Genomic DNA, 23,504 nt, shown 5'->3' with positions numbered 1-23,504 from the left:
AGGGAGGAGGGGCGCCAGCTGGTCCTGTATACCCATATGGCGGGTATGCCTGTGGTACATGACCTTGTGGAGTGTAAGCTTGGGGCTGATAGCCCTGTGAAGGATAGCCCTGCGGCTGCGCCGGCGCGGAAGCCCCAGCATTCGCGCCAGAGTGCGAATTGTTTCCAAAACTGTGGAACTTTTTCCGGATAAACCCCAATAGCAAGGTCTATATAAGTAGATGAACACGAACCCGTAGTATCGATCTCAAGATGCTAACGAAAAAGCCCACCACACTATCCATGTTGAAGGATTATGTGGAGGATCAGCGACCCAGGGGACCTACTTGCACAGACTGCCCCTTGGCACGCAATTGTGCTTTGTTGCGCCGCTTCATTGCCGATTTCCACTGCGCCTTACCTCCGTGACGAAGACGAATTAGAGCGCGATGTACTGCACCTTGTGTGACATCAGGGGGCACAACGGCATTAGATTCCACCCCACGATCCAATAACCGCTGCAGCGTGGCGCGAGACCTGGCTGTGGCGGGCATGGAACGCCAGCGCGCTGTACGCCACAGCCATTTGGGAGATCTTTGGTGGGCTTGGAATAGCTTAATCATGAAAGTCTCAGCTGCATGCATGGCGTGCGCAAAGTCGTCGCTCGCCAGCACTTTGCGCTTGTAGTAGGGTGACGAGGTGGGTAAGCCAGCAGCATAATCTTTCCAAAATTCGGGGTTGCGGGAGATGAAGTAACCCAACCATTGGTCCCGCTCTTTGAAGAGTTTCATGTAGGCGCCATCCCACGACCCCAGTATGTACAGATTCAAACCACAGTCTACCCACGCGAATGAAGACAACTTCTCCAACGACGATGGTGCATGGGCACTCATCGCGCGTTGAAGCTCGCGTGGATCGTCAAAATTCACAAAAATCACGTCCTGAGGGGGATCCATAAAAGAATTTGAATGGGAAGGAATATTCGGTGTCGCGCGTCGAGCATATGGAGGGGTTGCGTCTGAGGTGAGAAACAAGAGCATACCTTCCACGCTAGCTTGTACATGCACGCATTCTTCCAAGCCATACAGCTTCGGTGAACAAGCGAGTTCGTTTTGTGTGTTGCCCACCACGTCCATGATCAAACAGTCATTTTTACCTTGCGCAAGTCGCATGCCGCGTCCAATCATTTGTGAATACAAGTTGCGAGACTTCGTCGGTCTTAGCAGCAAGATGCAGTCAATATGAGGCACGTCGGCACCTTCTGTCAAGATCGCTTTAATTAGTGTACTGATACACACCGCAATTAACCAGCACAGGAAATGCGCCATTGTGGAAAGCGACCAAAACTTGCTCGCGCTCGCGATGTGACATACCGGAATGGATAGCCCGTGCATCAATCCCTCGAGCCTTGAATTCGTCCACAATTGCTCTGATGTGATGTATATCCACTGCAAAGACAAGTGTGGCCTTTCGGACCTTCCATGCAAGGTCGATCCAGCTACGCACCACCAAAGAGGTTATATCCGGCTGATTCACCACCTTGGCAAGGGAGGAAATAACGTAGTCAGACGCCGTCGACGCCACCTCGGTCAGATCCATGTCCGCACGGATGAGCGTGAAACGAATAGGGCAGAGCCTGGTCGGATGAGCATAGAAAACATACCATTGCTCGTCGATCATATCGAGAAAATCTTTATGGAAGACGATCTCTTCAAACACTTGACCGAGCGATACTCCATCATGTCGAGTAAATGTCGCAGAGAAACCAATGATGGGAACATTGCATTCTTTTTCAGATATTTTCTCTAGATTTAGACTTTGAATGTCACAATTGAAGTGGGATAAGACAGATAGGTAGGACGCAGAGGTAGCATGGTGTGCTTCGTCAACAATCACACACTTGAGGCGACGTGGGTCAAACTTACTTAGTCGCTCCGGTTGTCTTATCGTCTGTACCATAGCTACAGTCACATCTGCATGTCCTGTGGCCACATGTTTCGAACCCTGCTCCATCTCGACACGCCAGTCGGGGAACATATGTCGAACACGTTCTACAGCCTGCCGTGCCAGTGTCACTCCATTCACTAAGATAAGCGCCTGTGTGGCCCTATCATTTTCTGGCTTGATTCTTGATATCAGCTCAGTAAAGATGGTCGTTTTACCGCTGCCGGTAGGAGAAGATACGCCCATACGTCTGCAGCCGCGCTCCAACGCCTGTAGACACGCACCAACACACTCCTGCTGATAGGGCCGTAGAGTCACATTCTGTGAAAGACTACGCGTAGACAAGCGCTCGACCAAAGGTAGCCACGCTGCACGGCGGCGCATCGCAGCAGACGCGCCGACGCCGGCACCCGGCCGCCACCACATGCGATGCACGAGCAAGTAACGTCGCCTCCACTCCGCATAGGCCAACGCATCTTTGCCTCATTTCTATGCCTACCCGAGCCGCAACGCATGCAGGTACATGGTACTCTGCCGATCGTGCGTAGTATATCCTGACAATAGCACATGATCTTGGACGTATGATAAGTGAATGGCTGGCGACGTCTGCGCGAGAAGCACCGTCGTCCGACACTCCGGCCGTGGCGCAGCACCCTCTTCCCCATGGGTGCAAGGCTATTATTGCGCCGTACGTATATATCGCTGATCGAAGACACGCGGGCTATCGATTTGCAGGGCCTACTTTCGCATGGGCATACCAATGCATTGACCCAGACAATGTGTACGTGGCACATGCTAACGCAGGCATTGTGTATTTGTCCTGGGACCTTCGCACCACGCCTACTTGGAGGGCTGTGCCTTGTCACAGTTTGACACACTGGAGACTCCGTTGGGACCCCTCTCTGTTGATCTTGAGGGTAAGTCCATTGCCACTGATGCACAGTGAATCGTGTGTTGGCCAAAACAAAAATGTTTCGCAACATGTCAGCCGAGATCGACGAGGACGAGCATAGCCTAGAGATGCACTACCCTTACATCCGGCATGTATGGAGCAGACGTGATGTTCGCGTAGTTCCTATTCTTGTGGGCTCACTCAGCCCGAGCGTGGCAGAAGAGTACGCCAAAATCCTTCAGCCTTTTGCAGCCGATCCTAATACCATGTTTATCGTATCCAGCGACTTTTGTCACTGGGGCTTACGCTTCCGATACACGCGTTATCAAGCTGGTTCTCGTGAATTACCTGTGATTCTGAACGCACTAACACCACCCGATGTCTACGCAAAGTACCCTATACACGCATCGATCACGGACCTGGATACTGAGGCCATGTCGGCTATTTCGTTCTCATCCGGACGTGCTTCGATCGCTTGTCAGGTATTCCACAAGTATATACAGCATACACGCAACACTGTTTGTGGAAGGCATCCAATTTTTCTCCTATTGAGTATAATGACTGCTCTTGAGATTCATGGACAGAGCCATGAGTGCCGCTTCACTTACTATACAGTGTGTATTCTTCGCTGACATGACAGCAAAGCAATCAATGTCGTATTCTAGAAGACAGTTCCGTATCATACGCGGCGGCCTATGTGCAAGCTGCAAACAAAGTTACATAGAGATTGATGAGTGGACACCATGACAACGCACGGACCGTTCACCGCCATTGAACGTCGGAGTCCGTGTCTGAACTGCGCTTGACCGATTATAAATTACAAATGAAAATTCCCCGAAATTGAGTCAACAATAAATGATTGGTCGAAGAGGCAACATGCACTTGTTAAAACCTTGAATGGTAAACTCGTTTGGATTTAATTACGGGGTACGACGTTCCTAAAATCAGGAGACTACGTCTTTCTTCACAACACCTCTACACTGCAATAATGTCTTGGTACTTATATTTAGGTACTATTTTTTTCTACGTGTTGACTCGGCTATATGGTGTAGCAGCAGATGTCTCCATGGAGGAACAGCAACTTGTTTCTGAGCTTGGCCGACAAGACCCCGTTGCTGCAGCGAAGCATGTTCTGAAATTTGATGGTATTCTCAATCCATTTCAGCTTCCATGGCATTTTACCAATATTATTTCTGGTACAGGTGATGAAGCTCAAGTACCCTGGGCTCGTGGTGCTCAGTACAACTCGGACCCATGGGCACTCGGCTTATACCAAACTGGCTATCTCTATATTCCACAGGAGTTTGGAAACTTTGTGCTAAAACGAACCTCTCTATTTTCCGAAAAGGATAGAAAAAATGCGACTGCCCCCTTTTATTCTACGAAGTCGTATAATCCCAAAAAAATTGAACGCGTGATTATCGTGCTTCCTGGGCAATGGCGCAATTCGTGGACCTATATTAACATGATGGGTAATGCATTAAATGTCGCATACAAGTACCCGGAATTAAAAGTTAAGGAAGACTCCGTTTTGATCTTATCTCCGATGTTCTTCAACCAGAAGGACCGCGACAGTGGCTCTGTCAAAAACAACGAAATTAGTTTCCACGACGCCGGTTGGTCTGCTGGCGGGTCAGTGCGTGAACCGCGTGAATTTAAACATATTAGCTCCTTTNGGATTATATGCCTGGTATTTCCCACCAGGATTACCCCGCTATTGCCTACTACTACAGCCTTAAGCACATCTTCAGTGACAATTAGTGTAGATATAACCCAGCAAATGTTAAGGTAATACGTCTTCGAGAAGTTAAGGGTATATCGATGGTCAAAATGTTGTGGTCCGTAGCAGCTCCGCTTAGAACCCTTGGCCGTTGGAACTACACCGAACTATGTTAATGCTAGCATATCATCTACTGCATCCATGTAGGACGCGTCTCATCGCGACGACGTTTGATTTCTGATAAGCTCGCGCGTAGTGCACTGATCGCCTTATCGCCTATCGCATTAGCGCATATCCACATACCACTCAAAAGCTCATTTTTATAGACAGCCTGCACATGGGTAATATCCCGTCCTTTGGCTAAATCTTTGTCAATCCCTTCAATCAGTCGGCTGGAGAACAAGGCCTCGGTAAAAAGGGCAATATAACGCCGATTTTCTTCCACGCCCTCGAAATATGGGCGAATGTGCATATTGTGCCAATCAATGCAAGAGCCTAGCCCAGCAGTGGATTCTTCAGACGTCTCTGAAGGAGATTGGGCACGCTCCCATTGCTCGCACGAGCTCCAGTCAGCATGTTCAATCAGCTGCTCTGCACGATGTTCGAACACGGCCTGCATCTGCGACTGTTGAGCCATCAAGTCGACAATTCGGGCATCTGATGCTTCCGTCGATGCTTTCGTCTGAGGGTCCAGTGTTGATGGTGCGATGGGGATCTGTGGATGAAAGTCCACCATATCAATATCAAGCCAAGAGGACTCGCCTTTGTACATCCAGCCATCTTTTTCATCACAGGAGAGAGCATAGGACAGCAAGCCTGAGTGTTAGGAATAGCACTTACCTTCATCCCATGCACCCAAAGCTACGGTAGCTTCACGATTCTTCTCGCCGTGTGCATCATAGTGAAACCGTACCAAATGGATAGGTAACATGACAGGATAACAGGCAAGCATATCAAACTTGAGAGAATCCCAGTCAAAACGAAGATTAGCTTGAGATCCATCATTCTTTGTTTCATTCAGGTTAGCTACCTGAATCTCAACGCCAGGAAGAATGGTAAAGCGGTGGTTAATATGCAAAACAGGCCCCTCCGAGAGCATATCCACAATGGAGCTTCGTAGGTCTGCAGATTTGAATATATGCGGCAAGGACAGAGGTGATATATTGAAAGGAAGAATATTAATATCCCCCGTGATTTTTACATCAGGCTTCAAGTGTCGGGCCCGGGAAAACGATTGATAAACCATAGGTGCATCGCCCGGCGTGATAACAGACTCCTGTGATGATGGCGTATCAGTCATGCGGGGAGGAGGCGCACGGATCGGAAGGGTATCCATCGGCTTCCATGAATTGCCCGGAAAAGCGGAGTTGGTGGAAATGAATTGTGCCTCTGCTTCGCCATTGTCGCCCCGGCAAGAAACACGACAGATGGCATCCACAACCCATATGGGATAATACATAGCACGCGTTGATACATGGCGCATGACAGAATCTTCAGGCTCTGTCATCCACCCGAGCCCAAATGCTTGTGAAACGGCAAAACCCACACCGCCCCAACGCCCTTTGATGGTGGGGAGGAGCTGCTCCAGGGCAGCAAGTCGAGCGCGATAAACAGCATCATCAGAGCTAATTTTAAAATCAAGAGCAGCCACTTTAGCTGGTTGAGACAGTCGCAAGCATGAGGAGCTAAAATTACGCCCCAACCACGGCCAACGCGCTCGCAGATGGACACGCATATTCCAATCGTAGTCCAATGCGAGAACTATGCACGAAGGTGATTCCCTGTGGTCACGTGTACGGCACGGACCAGACGCTGAGTAGCACGTCACGTGTTCAGAATTTGCCGAAATTATTTGCGGCGGCGTGTATTATGCTCAAGCGGTAAGAAGACCTTCCAAAAAGAGTACGCCAAGATTAACATCCTAGTGTCTGAAATCCGGGGTGCATTTGACTTCCGGTATAAAGGAATCTTTCCAAACTTTTAGTTTTTTTTAACCGGAGTTGAAAAGGAGGACATTATTTAAGGTTTTTCTATAATCAGGACCCAGGTTCATTATGAGATGGTTCCAACTCCTGGGTGTTGGTGTCGTCTATGTTTCCATTTATCTTCACGGAGTCTTGGCACAGGCCTCTATGGACGAGCAGCAGCACATTGCAGAGCTTGGCCGTCAAGACCCGGTGAGAGCCGCCAAGGAGGTGCTCAATAATTTTGATGGCATTTTAGACCCGAACGAAGGTCTTTGGTACAAGAACGACATTGTGGATGGCACAGGGAATGGCGTCCAGGTTCCATGGGCGCGTGGTGCCTGGTTTCACTTGAATCCGATCGCTGTTGGCACGTATGCTTCAGGCTATGCCTGGATCCCGCCGGTGTTTCACAACTTTGTTTTGAACCGAACTACCGTGATTGCCAAGCAAAATGGGTTCGAAGCGATTTTGCCCTACTATATAATGAAAAATTTTGATCCGAATAAAATTGAACGTGTAGTAATTGCACTTGCAGGCATGTGGCGCGACGCCTGGGTTTACATCAATCTCATGGGAAATGCGTATAGAGTCGCGCAAAATTACGATGAGCTGAATGTGAAAGACGATACTGTTTTACTTATGGCGCCTGTGTTCTTTAACCAGATGGATCGGAATCGTGGCTCTGTCAAAAACAACGAAATTAGTTTCCACGACGCCGGTTGGTCTGCTGGCGGGTCAGTGCGTGAGCCGCGTGAATTTAAACATATTAGCTCTTTTNAGACTATATGCCTGGTATTTCCCACCAGGATTACCCCGCTATGGCCTACTACTACAGCCTTAAGCACATCTTCGCGGAAAATTGAACAGTGATGTAAAGGATTTGTTTGTACAGTGGTTGGGTTAAGTAGACCTTCATAATCAATCATCATCGTCTTCGTCCTCGCTCTCTTCGTCCAAGAGGTCAGGAGGATGTGATGGCTCCACAATAAGATTGGCACTGGGACCAAAGCCTTCCAGATCCTCTAAAGGCCTGGCGAGTGAATCTTTATTGGGCAATACGCGACGGGGGTACGTCTGGACCAGAGTGAAAGGGAACGAATGTTCATAGCCTGGCGGCGCACACACAGGTGGCTCGTCCACCTGTGAATCAATGGTATCCACATAAGCGTACAGCTGCTCCAGAGTATCTGTTGGGCGAAAATGACGCTGCAAGTTTCGGCCATCAGGTAGCTTGATGGAAACACGAATTTCGGTGCTGCGGTTAGACACAGGCTCCCTGGGGACGAGATGTGCTTGAGCCCACATACGCCATTCGGCTACTCGCTGTCGCTGCTCTGCGCGATGGGCCTCAAGAGCTGCGGCCGAATGGGCTTCATAGACGCGCTGCTTTTCCTCGGTGCGTCGTTGTAGAATGCGCTCTTGATCGCGTCGACTTGACTCAGCATATGCACGATCCTGTTCGGCACGAAGCTCCCGCTCCATCGCGCGCTGGCGCTGCTCGCGTCGGAGTTGACTTAGGTACGATTGTGTGCGCGGGAGAAGCACATCCTGGATATGCGAGCAAATCGCTGAGGCCGATAATACTGATTGGGGCGAGCCCTCAATCCGTGACAACACGGCCGGATGAAGCACAGTGGTGCCACGGGAGCGAGAGCGACGTGGCTGGAGTGCAATGAAGGCCATGAAGGGAAAAGTGCTAGCCTCCAGCAATGTAGCAACCTGGAATCCCTCGCGTGATTGGACGTCACCACCCCATACAAGGAAGTCAGTAGACTGCAGCATGCGGACTAAGGCAGTATTGGTAAGTACTTGTTGGCGAAACAAATGATTGTCACCATGGACCTGGCTCGTGAGAACTACCACGAGGATTTTTGTATTTTGTTTAGCCATTCGCAATGCATCAGAGTAGCTGCATGCAACAAAGGGTGGAAGCGGAGTTCGATTCAATGCCAAGGCATCCAAACTCACAGAACCTGCTGTGTCACGCTCCAAGATATCGATCCATCTTTGAGCTGATGCGACAGAGTCCTCAGAGAAACGACTTGAATTACCAGAGCCATGGGACTGTACTAGGTGGGTCATGCGTAAAACCCATAGAAGCACGGAACCGACCACGGAAAAGGGCCACGACCCCAGGCGCCAGAGCGCGGTGAACCACGGTTGATCCCATAGTATCATGAAAAGGTGCTGGATAGGACCATGCTCTGGTGCATCACGAGGAATGTCAGGGGCAATGGCTGCAGGCGCACTAGTAGCAAGGGGTTCGAAAGGACGCTCAGACTCTGCAGTGGCTCGACGCTCCGCGGAATACGCATCCATAATAGCGCGTGCTGCTGCCGAGGGATTGCCCCCCTCGACTTCCATCATCATCTGAAGTATCTCATCTGCCGGCTGTTGATCGCGGAGGAGACCCTGTTGGGACAACTCACCACGAAGCACGAGTATCGGATCGGCTTGCATGAGAACTGTGGGAAGGTTCGACTCCACGACCTCCACCAAAAGTAGACCCTGCTAGCACTATTTCTGCTATATATCAGTCCCGTTTTCCGGCACCGAAAATGGCCTGGAGGCCATCATCATATGAAGGATCCCAAAATCCATACGCGACATCAGAACCACTCTCATATGGATCCAATGACTTTGAGGCAGAGACGTCCGATGACTGAAGCCGCTCCACGAACGCCACGCGATTTAGATGTTCTACTTTGCGGATCGCAAAGTCTTCCTCGCTGTTGTCCCACATGTATTTCTTGACGATATAGCGAATGATCAACTGAACGATACCAAAGATCTGGTCGCACAGAACGGCACAGAGGAAGGCGGCAGCAAGAATGCTTCCAGCGTTGTCCGAGGATATAAAGTGAGAAGATACCCGGGCTAAGATCGATCCAGCAGTGCTCGTGCTTTCACGAACATAGGCACGCATCACTGTCTCCAATGATCCCGATTTGCTGTCAGGTCGTGTCTCAAACAAGTACACGAGCGATGCATTTGTAAAGACGGCAAGACGCAGAATGAGAGTCATGACATTGAGCCAGCTGCCGATCGACTCGGCCCGAAACGGAATGGGTCGCCGCATATTGATGATCAGTTTCACGGTGTCGGAGCGGAGCTCAAAGAAGTTATTGATCAGGCCAATAGTAGGCGCAAGAGGCCAAATGACAGACCACATCACAATGCTGCCCAGTTGTGTTGCCATTTCGGCGTAGTCCACAAAAGTATCGTACACTGGGAGCTGAAACTCGGCCTGGACACGAGTAAGAAATTCATTTTCGCTGCCCTGGGACACGCTGTCCTGACTTGATGGCTGCTGGATGTCGGTTTGTCGCCGCTGGGCCCATCGCCGGTGCACCTGGGTTAGGAGGCGCAGGCCAACAGGAAGGATGACTTCCGAAACGGTGTTCATGATTTGGCCTGACACACATAGAGCAAACAGCTGAGAATGAAGGCGTTGTGGGCTAATTTTGAAGTTGAGCTTTTTAGGCATCAAGAATTGCTCTTCGCCAGACACGACGCGGAAAATCTCCGTCAGGAATCCACGACGAAAGAGCTCAAGGATGATTCGCTCGCCATAAGGAATATATACATAGGCTGTGAGTACAAGACCTGCATAGGTCACTAGGCTTTGCATTCCAAATAGTTTGAGCGTCAAGCTGCCGTTGTAAGCACGAATTGTAGCATGGTTCTCCCACTTGGTCAATAGCCGGGCAGTAACATTCCAGGTCATCATGATCAGCGGAATACATGTGGAATAGAGAACCGTGGGTACAAAAGGTACGAATGCCTTGCCAGGACCATCGTAAACCTCGGCGGTGATGACCTCGGCTAGGAAATTTAGGGTCAAAATAGTTAGTAGAAGCAGAATAAAGATAAGGATGACAGGAAGCGAAGCAATAATGCGTAATTCTCGGCGCCATTCTTCAAACACCTCGGTCCGCTCGCCCGTAATCTTATCGTTCACAATTGCAGATGGCTGGAAAGAGTAGTTCCGAGCGGCGTGGCGCGACACACCCGTCATGCCCCAGCGCACAGCGAGAGCTCGCTCGCGAACCTTCCACATTTCTAGAAAAATGGTGGCCCAGATCACCAGCAAAATAGAATAAACGGCATTGAATGACTGGCCACAAGCCCAGAAAATCAGACCCAGGGTTCCAGCAGGCGCCAGGGCCTTGAAGTAGTAGTTCAAAAAGGCGAAGTATAACGCAATATGTTCACCAATGTTGTCGCGCAATTGGGCGATATCTTCGTCGCTGATACCTGACAGAAAAGAGCTGACCGATACATTTGACCAAGCTTGAATCCATGCTCGGTCAAAGTGGACATTGTGTAGCGGCATCATGTCAATGACATGAGGAAACTCGGAGCAGCGAACGCGAACGCCTGCTCCAGACATGCCACTGATGGCCACCGATTCCGTATTAGGGCCTGTAACAAGTCGATATGTATAGCGAAGGCGTTCCGCAGGGGTTAGTGACTCGGTAGTGGTAAGGCTCTTGGAAATACCCACGCCGTTGACAAAGTCGTGCAACCTGAATTAGAAGAACAGTACGCACCGCTCATTCCAGCGTGCCTGACGGAGAATTTCGTTGCTTACACGCAGAAAAATCAATACGTCGCCGCTTCCACTAGGACCAGCTCGTGTAGTGCACTGCAGATGTACACTTCGCAGCCGTGCCAGTAAACGCTCCAGCTCCGCCGCACGACCCTGCAGCAGTGCGGCAGGGGCGCGTGTTTTAGAGGAGAGGAACTTGGCAGGTACCCCTTCAAATTTGATTACAAAGTCCACCTCAGGATCTCGTGTGTTTACAACAGAGACCTCTCCATCTGCGATCATGGCGCTAGACAGTTCGGGACAGGCGGAGACTGCAATCGATCGGGAAATTAGGCAACACTATTGTATGTGGAGTATGCGACGGTGCCAGACTGCTTAGTCGGACAGCAACACTGGAGGGGCAGGTTTAGGCAAAGAGGTGTCAACGACCGTCTCAGAAGGTATTCCATTATCAGGGGCTTTAGCACCATATTTTTGGGGCTCAACGGGGTCATTCGCCCCAATATTGTTCGCTTCAGCTAGCATGCGTCCATGTGGATGTAAAATAAGATCGGGAGGCTGTTCGCCATTCCTCTCACGAGAAAAGGGCTTGTGTGCGGGGATATAGTGGTTCAGCTCACCTGATTCTAATGGTCCACTGACAATGTCAGTATTTGATGGCATTTTGTTATTCTGGGTAAAATAGTCGCCGAGCATTTGGAGGAAGGATTTGTTCTTCGAGCGCTGCTCCGCGCTATGGCTCGTGCGAGTAACGGTAAGTGTTCGAGTGTGTCGAACCACATGGGGTCCAAAGTATATAAGCGGAATTGTGACACCATGTGTAACGACAGAAGAAAAGACACAGAACAAGACGACAGGCGAAATGGTGCGACGCAGATGCTCGCGGGTATCGTCGTCTGGCACGGCTTGCAATGCAACTTCAATATAATATACTGCACCGACCCCAATAGGCCCGAACCATCCCACAAAGGCACTTTCCTGCCAAGTTTGAAGCACGGGAATGATCTTGTATGCGCTCATGACCCATGGGATGCGGCGAAGAAGAATCACCATAATTCCTAGTACGACGACACGCCATCCATTGAGCCCCAGCGCCTCATTGCTGTACTCATTCCAAGGAATTATCATACCAATATACATGAAAATAGCTGCATTCAGTAGCATGTCGATGATTTCTTGAAAGTCGTTCTCTTCCTGGCGCAGCCGGAACCAGTCGTCCCACGTAAAGGAGTTACCGGCCACAAAGCAGGCAAGGATATCATCGGTACCAAATAACCCTGCAGTTCCCAACGTAAATAATGCTAATCCAAAGCCATAGCTGAAAAAGTTGGACATATCAATGAGATTGTGTGTGGCCGCCCATCGAAGGACCTTGCGGGCAATGTACCCGAGCAGTGCACCGTAGACGCATGAAAGGAGAATGTCATAGATAATGATACCATAAAACCAGCGCCATATTTCTTGGCCAATGGATTCGCCCAGATCAGCAGAGCGGCGAGCAATGAGCAACACGGCCATAAAAAGGAAAGGAAAGCCAAGGCCATCGTTGGCGCCGCTCTCGGCCAAAATGATATGGCGAACATGCTCTTCCACATGCTCTTCAGCAAAGCGACCCGATGTGATGGAATTAGCCAGCACTGGATCCGTAGGTGTGACGCAGGACGAGATACAGAGTGACTCCAAGAACGTCAGGTCCTTGACCAAGCCCCACACCAAAAGTGCCGTAATAAACCAGGCCGTCGTCATGATAAGAATGAGAAGAACGGAGAGACTTTTCCACTCCTTCCAAAGATATTTTTCTGGGAGTGTGATACCAGTGAACAGCACTTGTACAGCAATGACCAGACGAGAAACTTGATAAGTGACTTCGTTCACAGTATCACGATCACTCCATGAAAAAGGGTCAACCCAGTTCAGTACATGTGGTCCCACAATGATCCCAATAGTCACAGCTAAGAGAGGCTCTGAAATGTACAACCGTTCACGCACGACATAGCTGAAGAGACCATAAATTACCACAAATCCACCCATAATAGCAAACGCCTTTGAGACTTGCGAGAGATCCGTCTCTACAACATCAATCATTGTAAATGCGCCGCTAGCGGCACAAAAGAAACAGATTGGATAAACGGATAAGGTAGTGCACTAAGACAGCTCACGCCTTGCCTACCCACAAAATTTATTATCCCAGACTGACTGACGATGCATACGATATCTGACTAAAAATGTATCGCCAAGAAGTGCCTGTCACGGTCATGGTAGACTGTGCCAGATGAGCACGATGGACGCATCGATCTTCTCACCGAATGAAGACCCACAGTCGTAGGATTGTCGCTCTGGAGCCCAAATAGATGAGTTTAAAACTGACGCTGACTTACACAAGGGCAAAAGGAAAGGTGCCATAATTTCTTTTTTTGTCTAGCGCAATGCCCACCTGGTGTCAATGGATTGTACGCACATGTGCACTTCAAACAGCTCGGGCGGAAACCCTAGTTGCACCTCGGACCGTACGACCGTAAGACCTGCTTCATGAAATAGACGCTCATATATACGCCTCGATCGGGTCACCGAGTAGTCCTCGTCGTCATACCAACTAGCTTCAGTGCCGTCCTCTGGATCACGGCATACATTCTCCTTTACAAAAATAATACCGCCATTCCATGCCATGGACTCATCTTCGGCAGGAAGAGGTGGACGAAGCACTTTTTGAGAGGCTCGTAAGAAGGACACGAGGTCTTTTTCAGACAGATGTTGCAAGCACCACTGGCACAGTATAATATCATACAATAGTGGCGCAAGAGGAAGAGGAGTCGGTTTTTCCATGTATGTAGGGGGAATCGAATCCGAATAAGCCGGATTTGAGGTTGGATCAGCGACATTAAAGTCCTGTAGAGTAGAGATATGGAAATGGACGGCTTTTTGTGCGTGGAAAGGAGAGTTTGCTTCCGTGTTTCGCATGGGCAACCAACTCGTTGAGCGTCGTTTCGCCTCGTGCAGAAATTTGGCGACAGGTTCCACCAGATGCACCTCATCGACCAGCGGTAATAGGACATCCGCTGTCACACGACCTACCCCCGCACCACAATCAAGTGCACGTGTCACTGTCTTCCCTTTTCCACCGCGTTGTTGAAGTCGAATCTCCAGCCAGGACTGAGGCGACCCATTGTAGGCTGGTGAGGGCGTTGCGCTCAGGTAGGGCAACGTTCGCATAAGGAACATTCGCGAACCTAGAGCGTCAACGCGAGGCAATGTACCATTACCATAGCCGCCCAATACTCCATCGACAGTTGCAGGAACACCCTCCCAGTACTTAACGCCCTTAGCCACATCGGGCGTAGGATGCACTTGCCGAATCATGTCGGCTTACGAAAAAAAATGGAGACCAAAGAAGCGGCTAGGGACCGGCTATCTACCCATGTGGAGGTAACCGGTGACACTAAGGATTGGGTGCCAAATTGAGGAACTGACGCACATGCGCGTTGAACTTGTCCGGGAATTGCAGGTGGATAGCATGGCCAGCGCCATGCCATTCACGGAATTGAGCTTTGTCCATAACCCGACTCATGTAGTGCGAGTGGCGCTCGGCAACCAGATTGTCCCAATCGCCTGTCATCACAGAAACTTTTGGCACATTATCCTGGATGGTCTTTAGCGCTGACTCCGGTACATGATGCGTTAAACAAGCGGCCATCTGACTCATCGGACCATGAAGTGTAGGATGCAAACTGAAGTAGTGTCGCCATCTGAAAATGTCTCGCATGACTTCGCCATTCGTACGTCCTGCTGGATCGAGTGGGTGCTTTTGCTTCTGCCAGGTCTTCGGAAATAGCACGTCGACAACGCGATTTACCCGAGCTTCGACACGCGCAATACCCACGATCGATTCTCCGATGCCCTTGCTTATAGCCATAAGCCCACTGAGCGGCGGTAGGTTACCTCCTTCACCTGCAGATGTGCTTAACAGCATAAGCGAGGCGAGACGAGAGGGTTCTTGGCGCGCCATTTCAAGCGCAATCATACCACCCATTGATACACCGATCAAGTTCACAGAGCGGTCGCCCTTCCAACCAATGTGGTCCATGACCTCAAATACATCCAAGGCCATATCAGAAGTCGTGTAACGTTGCATAGGCGCTTCCGTGTTACCGAAACCGCGATTGTCGAGTACCAGCACCGAGCAGGCGGGGTCACTGCCAAATTCCTCTACCTGGTCAAGCCAGCTAGCGCACGAATTGCTGAGTCCCATGATAAATGCTATGCGGTTAGGTCCGGTACCATGAAGCTCATAGTACATATTGAAGCCAGGTTCGTCATGGAGATGACGAGGAAGTACACGGTTCTTAGCAATACGAATGGGACCCTTACTAGTGAGTGTGCCCGGGTTAAAGACGCTAGGTTTATACGTTAGTCCAGCGGCTTCTCTAGCATGCTCTAAAATCTGCAGCGTAGCGCCTTTGTAGGCAGCGCCGAACGGCGGTGCACTTAGGCTCAGCGGCATAAGATCGGATTTTAAGCTGTGTCGCCTCCACAGCTATCATTTATCCGCCAGTGAAAGATACTTGTCAGAGCACGAAATGCTATCAAGCGCGCGCTGGGTCGTCACTGACGCCGTTCAGGCAGCGCTGCAGGCTGGACGTGCTGTTGTAGCCCTGGAGTCCACTATTATTACACATGGTCTTCCGCGCCCCATCAATTACGAGATGGCAGTCGCCGTTGAAGAGCAGATACGCAGTAAAGGTGCTGAACCAGCCTCGATCGCAGTACTCGATGGGCGTATTCACATTGGCTTAACACGGAGTGAATTGGCAAGGGTGTCAGACAGTGATCCATCGCATACCGTCAAAGTAAGCCGAGGTGGGCTGGCGCATGTCTTGGCTAAAGGCACCGGCTGGGTTGGCGGTACCACAGTGAGTGGGACAATGGCTCTAGCACGTCGTGCCGGGATCAAAATTTTCGCCACAGGGGGTATTGGAGGCGTGCACCGCGGTGCCGAGTCATGTACGTGAGTTGCCACTGACGCGCAAGCTATGGATATTTCTGCAGATCTCGTTGAACTAGGACGGACACCTGTGGCAGTATTTTGCTCTGGAGCCAAATCAATCTTGGATATTCCGCGAACACTTGAATATCTCGAGACTCAGGGTGTGCCTGTGCTTACATTCCACCCAGAGGGTCAATTTCCCTGCTTCTACACTGCTGCATCGGGCTGTCGAGTGCCCACAGTGGCAAGCATTGAAGAGGCAGCTCATACGATCGCTCGAAATGAAGAGTTGGGGCTTGAAAATGGGCTGGTCTTTGGCGTGCCCATTCCCAACGAATTTGAATCGGACGGAGCAATCATTCAAAAAGCCGTGGAACAGGCCGTCCAAGAAAGCAAAGAACTTGGCATTGATCGACAGGGTAAACTGGTCACACCTTGGCTGCTAAAGCGAGTCAGCCAGTTAGCGAAGCACTCTGTCAAGAGTAACGTGGGTCTTGTTCTAAACAATGCACGGTATGCAGCGGAATGCGCTGTAGCATTGAGTGGGAAGCCATCTTCGCAGGTGGCCTATTGGAACACACCATCTCCCCAGGTACGTACGCCATGTCCTTGCTTATCCTGCAGATTATGGTATTTGGGTGTGCAGCGATGGATATCACGGCACAGCAGCGTGTAGATTCTCCGCACTCTACCTCTCCAGGGACTATACGCTTTTCCACAGGTGGTGTGGCTTTCAATGTCGCTCGAGCAGCGCACGCCATGCTCTCTAGCGACACTGATGTGCTTCTTTGCGCGCCCTGTGGTGAAGATGTTTTCGGAAAGACCTTAGTCGAGGAGGTAACAAAGGCGAGTATGCGGACCGATGCACTGGTGTCAGCCAAGAAGACAGCCGTGTGTAACCTGCTTCTCAATGCCGCGGGAGAGCTTGTTACCGGTACGGCGGACATGGATATGGTGGAACAAACAATGACGCCAGCTATGGTTGCGGGACAAATTCGACGACACAAGCCACCCGTCGTCTGTATGGATGCAAATATGTTGCCGGAGACACTGGCTACTGCACTGGATGCATGTGCTTTTGTTCGTTCCATTGTGTTATTTGAGCCCACATCCGTGCAGAAGTGCGGGCGTCTGGTAGAGGCTCTGACCCTTCAGTCCCATCCAAAGCGTGTGCATTTCATCACGCCTAATCAATATGAGCTCAGCATTTTGGCAAAACTCGTCCGCACACGGTTGCCGCATGCACCACATCCTTCGCTGAGTAACGTACAGACTTTAGCAACTAGATGGGAATTACCACCAGCCTGGCTCCAAGATGCGCTAACAACTGCTAGACTGGCGCATACACAGTTCATCAAGCTTGGAAGTCGTGGAGTCTTGGTTGTAACGCATGCTCAGTCTGAAGAAAGTCCTCTTATTCTACATATGCCAGCCAATACCCTCGACCCCGATCAAAAGATGAATAGCACGGGAGCAGGCGATAACTTTCTCGGCGCAGTACTTGCCAAGATTTCGAATATACCTAAGAAATTTGAACATTGGACGCTATCAGATATGGTGGATTTGGCTCATGCAGGACAACAAGCGGCTCAGCGCACTTTATGCAGCCCTGAGGCTGTCTGGCGCCATGCTTGAGCGGCAACTGAGTCACGTGGCTGTGGCAGGCCCAGCATATTAAGAGCCGTTCGCACTCCCAACCGCGCCTGTGGCAATGAGCTCTCGGTTTATTAGGTTTTTTGTTCTAGCGCTCTTGTTATTGCTAATACCTTCTTTTATATATCTATCGCACACGCGAGTGGGTTTGGTACGCAATCCTCAGACCGGGGAATGGATGGTCGGGGGTGCTATGCAATCTAAGCAGGGCTACGATCCAGTGTGGATGAAAGGTCCTGCTACAACCCCCTACTATGATATGGGAGGGTTGGATAAGATCATCAAAAGTATGCCCAACCCTACATTGTCTGTGACAGAACAACCTAACCCCCTCCCTCCCATTCGACCGGTGGTAGAGCGTCCCGTGGATGGTGCTTATGCTCCTGAAATGACAAACGCTACAGCAAAGTATGTGTGGGTAACAGTTAACCATCAGGGCTGAGCTTGGCCGCTCGACATGGCGCTTCCTTCATACAATGATGGCTCGATTTCCCGAGCATCCTACAAAAGAGCAGAGCGAGAATTTGCGCGAGTTCCTTCATTTATTTTCACTCTTATACCCATGCGGCGATTGTGCAGCACATTTCCAGCAAATGCTAAAGGAATGGCCTCCTCAGGTGCTTTCACGGAAGAATGCGGAACTATGGCTATGTAACTTGCACAATAAGGTGAACAAGCGGCTTAAGAAGCCGGAATTTGACTGCGCCAAACTGAATGAGACATACGACTGTGGATGCGGGCCCGAGCAACCAGGGAGTGTCTCGTTGGTCAATCCACAAGAAGCGACTGGAATGGCAAAAATTATGCCGATTGGGGTTGCATAGTGCGCACGGTTGTATTTACAACCCAGTTTCCGTAGCCCCGCAGTAGCGCCTCACGGAGCAATGACATACGAGTTATGTAATAAACTTTTGGATTGGTCCGTGCTTTGGAACGTGTGGTGCGACAGCGGATAATCACGTATGAAGCGCACAGCGCGGGGACATATAAGACACGATTTTAAGGCTGTGTTCTTGACAGTTGACACCTATCATCATGGACATGCTTAACAACTTGACCGGTGGCAAGGGTATGTTTGGGTTGGATGAACGGAATGCTAACAGTTTGCAGCCGGTAACATTATGAACAAGGTTTCGGACAAGCTTGGACAAAATTCTGGTAACCAAGAAAGCTACGGCTCCAGCAACCAGGGCGGCTATGGTGGCTCTAACAACTACGGCTCCGGCAACCAGGGCGGCTTTGGTGGCTCGGACAGCTACGGCTCCGGTAACCAAGGCGGCTATGGCGGCTCTAGCAACTACGGCTCTGGCAACCAGGGCGGCTTTGGTGGCTCGGACAGCTACGGCTCCGGTAACCAAGGCGGCTATGGTGGCTCTAGCAANTTCCAGCAACCAGGGTGGCTTTGGTGGCTCTAGCAACTACGGCTCCGGCAACCAGGGCGGCTTTGGTGGCTCTGACAGCTATGGCTCCAGCAACCAAGGAGGCTACCGTGGTGGCTTTTAAATCTTGCCAAGATTTAACACCTCCCCTCGAGACTTCAATTTCACGTGTGGGTGAACAATCATAGTATAAATATCTTCTGTTTATTATAGCTGTCAAATCGTATTGTGAATCTGCGTAATGTTAGAGGTTTAGAACTTACGGCTGGAGCAAGTTTAAGCAGCCAATTATGGCAAGTTTGTATGAAAGGATCGCCACCGACATCGATGGGACCGTCGGGGTTCCAGATCCAGAAAAAAGATTCTGCCGGATAGATGGGGCTCAAAACGAATTCGCGTGACATGATAGGCCCGTCCTTTGTGTTGGTCGATTCCTTAATGTATTGTGGTAGGATATCAGTTCCTTCATCTTCAACGTCTTCTTCATCAAGTGAAAACCTAGAACCTCTTACAGGGGCACGAACGACAGGTTTCTTTATGCTAGATAGTTTTTCAGCAGATCCGCTATCAAAGCTGTGATTGCATAAATGACAAAACGAAATTTTGTAGTTATCAGGTAGTCGCATTAACCTACCATGAATATAGCGACCACGGAACGATGCGCTTGATTCTTCGCTTAATTCAGCATGAATATCATCTTCAGTTGGCAAAGTTTCATACCTGCGGTTAGGTGTTTCCGTTGGCCTCATAATAAAATATGTGTCAACGGGTGCTGGACCGCTGTATGCAATACTAAAAGGCATAAGATGTGGTGTCACATTCTCATCGGATGAGGCAGCGCTCTCTGACGTTTTGAGGAAGATGCCGGGTGGTAGATCAGCAGTCGGGTTTAACATGAAGATGTTTCCTAAACGATGTGGAGACAATACGACGATTTTCGACCAACAATAACTATAGCTACAAGTCATCATCCACTACTATACGAACATCATCCCAGGAAAAATGTTGAGCCGAATCCAACTCTTGAGAGCTATGCTCATCTTTTGGAAAAATTTCAGCATTGTCAGCGAGAAGAGTAGCCAGTTTGTCTTTAACATCATCTGGAATATCTAGCTTATTCACCAAGGCAAAAATTTTCGAGCTCTGCTTGTCCTTGATATCCAGGGCTTCTTGGCCGAACAATGCTTCACTTTCAACTTTCTCCTCATTTGATAGCTCCTGGTTATCCAAATTTGGTTGCTGTGCTCTCTGATTTGCTCCAATTGCCTCCATATACACCATGCGACTGTTTTCATCATCCGGAACGATCAATCGACAAAGCACTGTATTCAAGTTATCCACGATGGCAGGATCAAAGGAAGGATCCTCACATAGACTTGGTGTATGAATCACAGCCACACTGCGTGAGTAATAGTCACACATACTAATCGCATGTCATTACTTCCGTCAACATTTTTATAGTTGTAGTACTGCCACAATAGTACTGTTATTAGAGCCCTCTTAGCACTTACGCGAACAGTAGTTTGTCTCGGTATTCCATTGAGATTACAAATGCTTCCATTTTTCCATACTTGCTGGATAAAAAATTTAGAGTTATGGGTAAGAGGTCCACTCGGGGTGTTAGGATCCGAGGTGGCCGAACCGAGTAAGGGCATTAATTGGGAATTCTGTATATTTTCCTCCAAAGTAGACCCGTTGGGCCACCTTCCCAACATATAGTAATTTTTTCGTAGAGTCTCAGGTTTAGAGAAATAAGGGAAACGGTCGATCTGTTCATATATGTAGAAGGCCTCAGCTGCCGGCGCTTGCAAGATATTCCTCCCATAAAAGAACATGTTCAAGAAATAGTTATTCTGGATCCATGGGACCTCATCGTAAAGACTGTCTAGCCGGTTCAATCCCCGCGCTAGTATCTCAGAAGCCTCGGCAGTGGAAAGCTCACTGGATAAATTTTTGTTTACATCTTTGATTGGAAAACGACAGATATGAGTTTCATTGGATGTGACCCGGAATGGCTTGTATGTTGCGCCAGGTTGCCAGAACGAAGAATTATCATATTGCAGTCCATCCTGTTGGAGTTGATTAAATGCTTCAGAATACGATACAGTGTGATTTTCAAACATGATATCGTAGGATTCCTGTGCAAGTACTTCATAAGGAATAGAATTAGCGATACAAAGCCGCACAAAAAGCGGTATCAGCCCCAGGGGCCATCGCATGCTGGTGGACAGTCGGGTTGGAGTGGAGGGCAAATACGTAGTTGGCTATCGAATTTCGGTGTCTCCGAAGCCGGTGCTGTTATGCGACTGCGTCCCTGATGTAACAGTATTGCTTTGTAGCTGGGTTGCAGCGTCACCGTAATATACACCATGATGTGGCATTGTTCCATACCCAGGGAAAGGCATGTATGGGTCATTAATGGTCGACGGTACTCTTTGGGTTTGAGTTCGAAATAAGTAGCCTGCGACAGTACCAAGTCCCACAGCTGTCAGAGCACGAGTGATTGGGGAGCTAAATCTTCTTGTATCGTGCTTTTGATAGGGGGGCGGTGCTCTCGGGTCCGTGTTATTGTATAAACCTGGCTCATCTTCCGAGCCCAGACAGGTATGGAGGAAAGACAATACGATGAATGCGAACAGAGCCCAAAACCCAATGGAAAATAAGAGGGCTTCCATACTGCCACTCATTTTTTCGTTCGCTGGGAGCAATTCGAACCGCAGGGCGCAAGATCCCCTCAAGACATATGGATCCTGTCTATTATCCCATCCTTCACATGATACCTGAACGGCACCAAGTTGCGCCCAGAGCGGTAGCTGCGCCTCACATTTCCATTGTCCATCTCCGCGGTTTTGACACTGAACAACCCGCGGAGTAACTTTCGAACAAAGTTTTCCTTCACATGTCAATTGTGGCACAGGGTCCAAGCGCCGCGCTGTCGTCATCTGTCCCCGGTGGAAAGTGAGCGTCTTGATATGATCAAGCAGGATTCGATCTGATGAAGCCTTCTTTCCTTGGCACAGTACAGTAAGGCATGCGAGCCCCAAGATCAAGGCTCTTCCTACCTGCATGATCACGAAGAGATGAGTAGGAGTTTGCGTGGGGAACCTCTTGCCACCTCCACGTGGCATGAGCACAGACCTCCGCTGTCACCCCCACTGGTGTGGTATAACACTTTATCCGTTGCCATCATGAGCGGCAATAGTGTAGAGTCTATGTCACTTCCTGAACGCCTCAATATTCAAGCCAGGAACCTTGCAGCGTACGTACACCATTACTTACAGCCTCAGTAAATACCAGCAGAACTTGGAAAACTACGAGCGTAACACCGGGCACAAGCACCCGCTTGCCAAGTCCAAGCCTGAAGACCAGGATCAAGTTCAGAAGCAAGCGCAGCAGAATGCTCCATTGCAATTTCCTGAAAAGCGTGACGAGCTTTAAGCTCTCATGCAGTTTATCCGTGAACGATGACATATCAACCCCCACAATATTCTTCATTCCTATGGATCAATCGTATCCTTGAGGGGCATGAAGCTTTTAAATAGAAATAATTACGTGGGGGAGAGCGTTATGCCGACCAAACAGGCCTATGACACTTGCTTCTCCACCAAATGATAGGGGTTCGCCCGTCACTCCGTTTTGCCCGACATTTTTCGATTGCCTGTCCCGTGCTCCGTATGAATTCTATGCCAAAGAGTGAGAAGGAGTGGCGTGCTATTTTGAGTCCCGAGCAGTTTCGTATCTTACGTCAAAAAGGAACCGAGCGTGCCGGTACCGGTGAATACAATAAGCACTACGAATCAGGTCTCTATCATTGCGCCGGTTGTGCTGCGCCTTTGTACAAAAGTACAACTAAATTTGACAGTGGCTGTGGCTGGCCTGCCTTCTTCGATGCGGTGCCAGGTGCAATTGATCGGCACGACGACTTCTCGTTCGGCATGGTACGTACGGCTCCATCAGCTTACAGTCAAGCGGCGAACGGAAATCACCTGCAAGAACTGTGGCGGACATTTAGGCCACGTTTTCTACGGAGAAGGCTTTTCTACGCCAACGGATGAGCGTCACTGCGTTAATTCTATCTCTTTATCATTGTACGTGGTACAGACTTATAGCTGACCGCCAGCGCAAAAGAGGGATCGGAAAAATTGTAGAGATACATTTGCTATAGACTAGGGTATAACTTATGGTACATCGGTCGTGCTGGTCCCCGAAACATCAGTAGCCATCATGGTCACAACCTGTTCGTGGACTTGGTGAGAGATAGGGCTGTCATCACTGAGCAAGCCCTCTTTATCACCATTGCGACATAGTTCGCGCACTAACTCATCGAGGTAAGGTTGTTGATCAAAAGCACGCATCAAATCACTATGCCTCAAGCGCGCATCACGATAAACCATTCGGTCTGCCTCTGCCATGACATGATCCTTAAGAAAGACTTCGA

The 23,504-nt window shown here is 49.6% G+C and overlaps 9 protein-coding genes across 9 annotated transcripts; 5 read left to right on the top strand and 4 right to left on the bottom strand.

The window, feature by feature from the left end:
- Positions 1 to 304: 304 nt before the first annotated feature.
- MSY001_2074 (uncharacterized protein) lies at positions 305 to 2,348 on the bottom strand (the record flags this gene model as incomplete). The annotated part of the gene is made up of 2 exons (XM_018883910.1): positions 305 to 1,251; positions 1,277 to 2,348. The coding sequence occupies 2 exons, from the start codon at positions 2,346 to 2,348 to the stop codon at positions 305 to 307; spliced, it is 2,019 nt and encodes a 672-aa protein (XP_018740622.1).
- Positions 2,349 to 2,891: 543 nt separating this feature from the next.
- Positions 2,892 to 4,575, top strand: MSY001_2073 (uncharacterized protein; the record flags this gene model as incomplete). Its single annotated transcript, XM_018883908.1, has 3 exons — positions 2,892 to 3,296; positions 4,376 to 4,450; positions 4,519 to 4,575. The coding sequence occupies 3 exons, from the start codon at positions 2,892 to 2,894 to the stop codon at positions 4,573 to 4,575; spliced, it is 537 nt and encodes a 178-aa protein (XP_018740621.1).
- Positions 4,576 to 6,666: 2,091 nt separating this feature from the next.
- Positions 6,667 to 7,364, top strand: MSY001_2072 (uncharacterized protein; the record flags this gene model as incomplete). The annotated part of the gene is given in 2 exon segments (XM_018883907.1): positions 6,667 to 7,293; positions 7,308 to 7,364. The coding sequence occupies 2 exon segments, from the start codon at positions 6,667 to 6,669 to the stop codon at positions 7,362 to 7,364; spliced, it is 684 nt and encodes a 227-aa protein (XP_018740620.1).
- Positions 7,365 to 9,034: 1,670 nt separating this feature from the next.
- Positions 9,035 to 10,561, bottom strand: MSY001_2071 (uncharacterized protein; the record flags this gene model as incomplete). The annotated part of the gene is made up of 2 exons (XM_018883906.1): positions 9,035 to 9,680; positions 9,729 to 10,561. 2 exons carry the CDS (start codon positions 10,559 to 10,561, stop codon positions 9,035 to 9,037), a joined length of 1,479 nt encoding a protein of 492 aa, XP_018740619.1.
- A 2,910-nt stretch (positions 10,562 to 13,471) lies between these two features.
- MSY001_2070 (uncharacterized protein) lies at positions 13,472 to 14,410 on the bottom strand (the record flags this gene model as incomplete). Its single annotated transcript, XM_018883905.1, has 1 exon — positions 13,472 to 14,410. The coding sequence occupies one exon, from the start codon at positions 14,408 to 14,410 to the stop codon at positions 13,472 to 13,474; it is 939 nt and encodes a 312-aa protein (XP_018740618.1).
- A 79-nt stretch (positions 14,411 to 14,489) lies between these two features.
- Positions 14,490 to 15,551, bottom strand: MSY001_2069 (uncharacterized protein; the record flags this gene model as incomplete). The annotated part of the gene is made up of 1 exon (XM_018883904.1): positions 14,490 to 15,551. The coding sequence occupies one exon, from the start codon at positions 15,549 to 15,551 to the stop codon at positions 14,490 to 14,492; it is 1,062 nt and encodes a 353-aa protein (XP_018740617.1).
- A 529-nt stretch (positions 15,552 to 16,080) lies between these two features.
- Positions 16,081 to 17,669, top strand: MSY001_2068 (uncharacterized protein; the record flags this gene model as incomplete). The annotated part of the gene is made up of 2 exons (XM_018883903.1): positions 16,081 to 16,626; positions 16,659 to 17,669. 2 exons carry the CDS (start codon positions 16,081 to 16,083, stop codon positions 17,667 to 17,669), a joined length of 1,557 nt encoding a protein of 518 aa, XP_018740616.1.
- Positions 17,670 to 17,745: 76 nt separating this feature from the next.
- MSY001_2067 (uncharacterized protein) lies at positions 17,746 to 18,511 on the top strand (the record flags this gene model as incomplete). Its single annotated transcript, XM_018883902.1, has 2 exons — positions 17,746 to 18,095; positions 18,124 to 18,511. The coding sequence occupies 2 exons, from the start codon at positions 17,746 to 17,748 to the stop codon at positions 18,509 to 18,511; spliced, it is 738 nt and encodes a 245-aa protein (XP_018740615.1).
- Positions 18,512 to 22,740: 4,229 nt separating this feature from the next.
- Positions 22,741 to 23,179, top strand: MSY001_2066 (uncharacterized protein; the record flags this gene model as incomplete). Its single annotated transcript, XM_018883901.1, has 2 exons — positions 22,741 to 23,004; positions 23,036 to 23,179. The coding sequence occupies 2 exons, from the start codon at positions 22,741 to 22,743 to the stop codon at positions 23,177 to 23,179; spliced, it is 408 nt and encodes a 135-aa protein (XP_018740614.1).
- Between the last annotated feature and the right edge of the window lie 325 nt (positions 23,180 to 23,504).

The sequence above is a fragment of the Malassezia sympodialis genome, genomic scaffold, assembly GCF_000349305.1.
Source record: "Malassezia sympodialis ATCC 42132 genomic scaffold, msy_sf_9, whole genome shotgun sequence".
NCBI lineage: Eukaryota > Fungi > Basidiomycota > Malasseziomycetes > Malasseziales > Malasseziaceae > Malassezia > Malassezia sympodialis.
The sequence above is the reverse complement of the archived record's forward strand: the minus strand, read 5'-3'. Positions and strand labels throughout refer to the sequence as shown.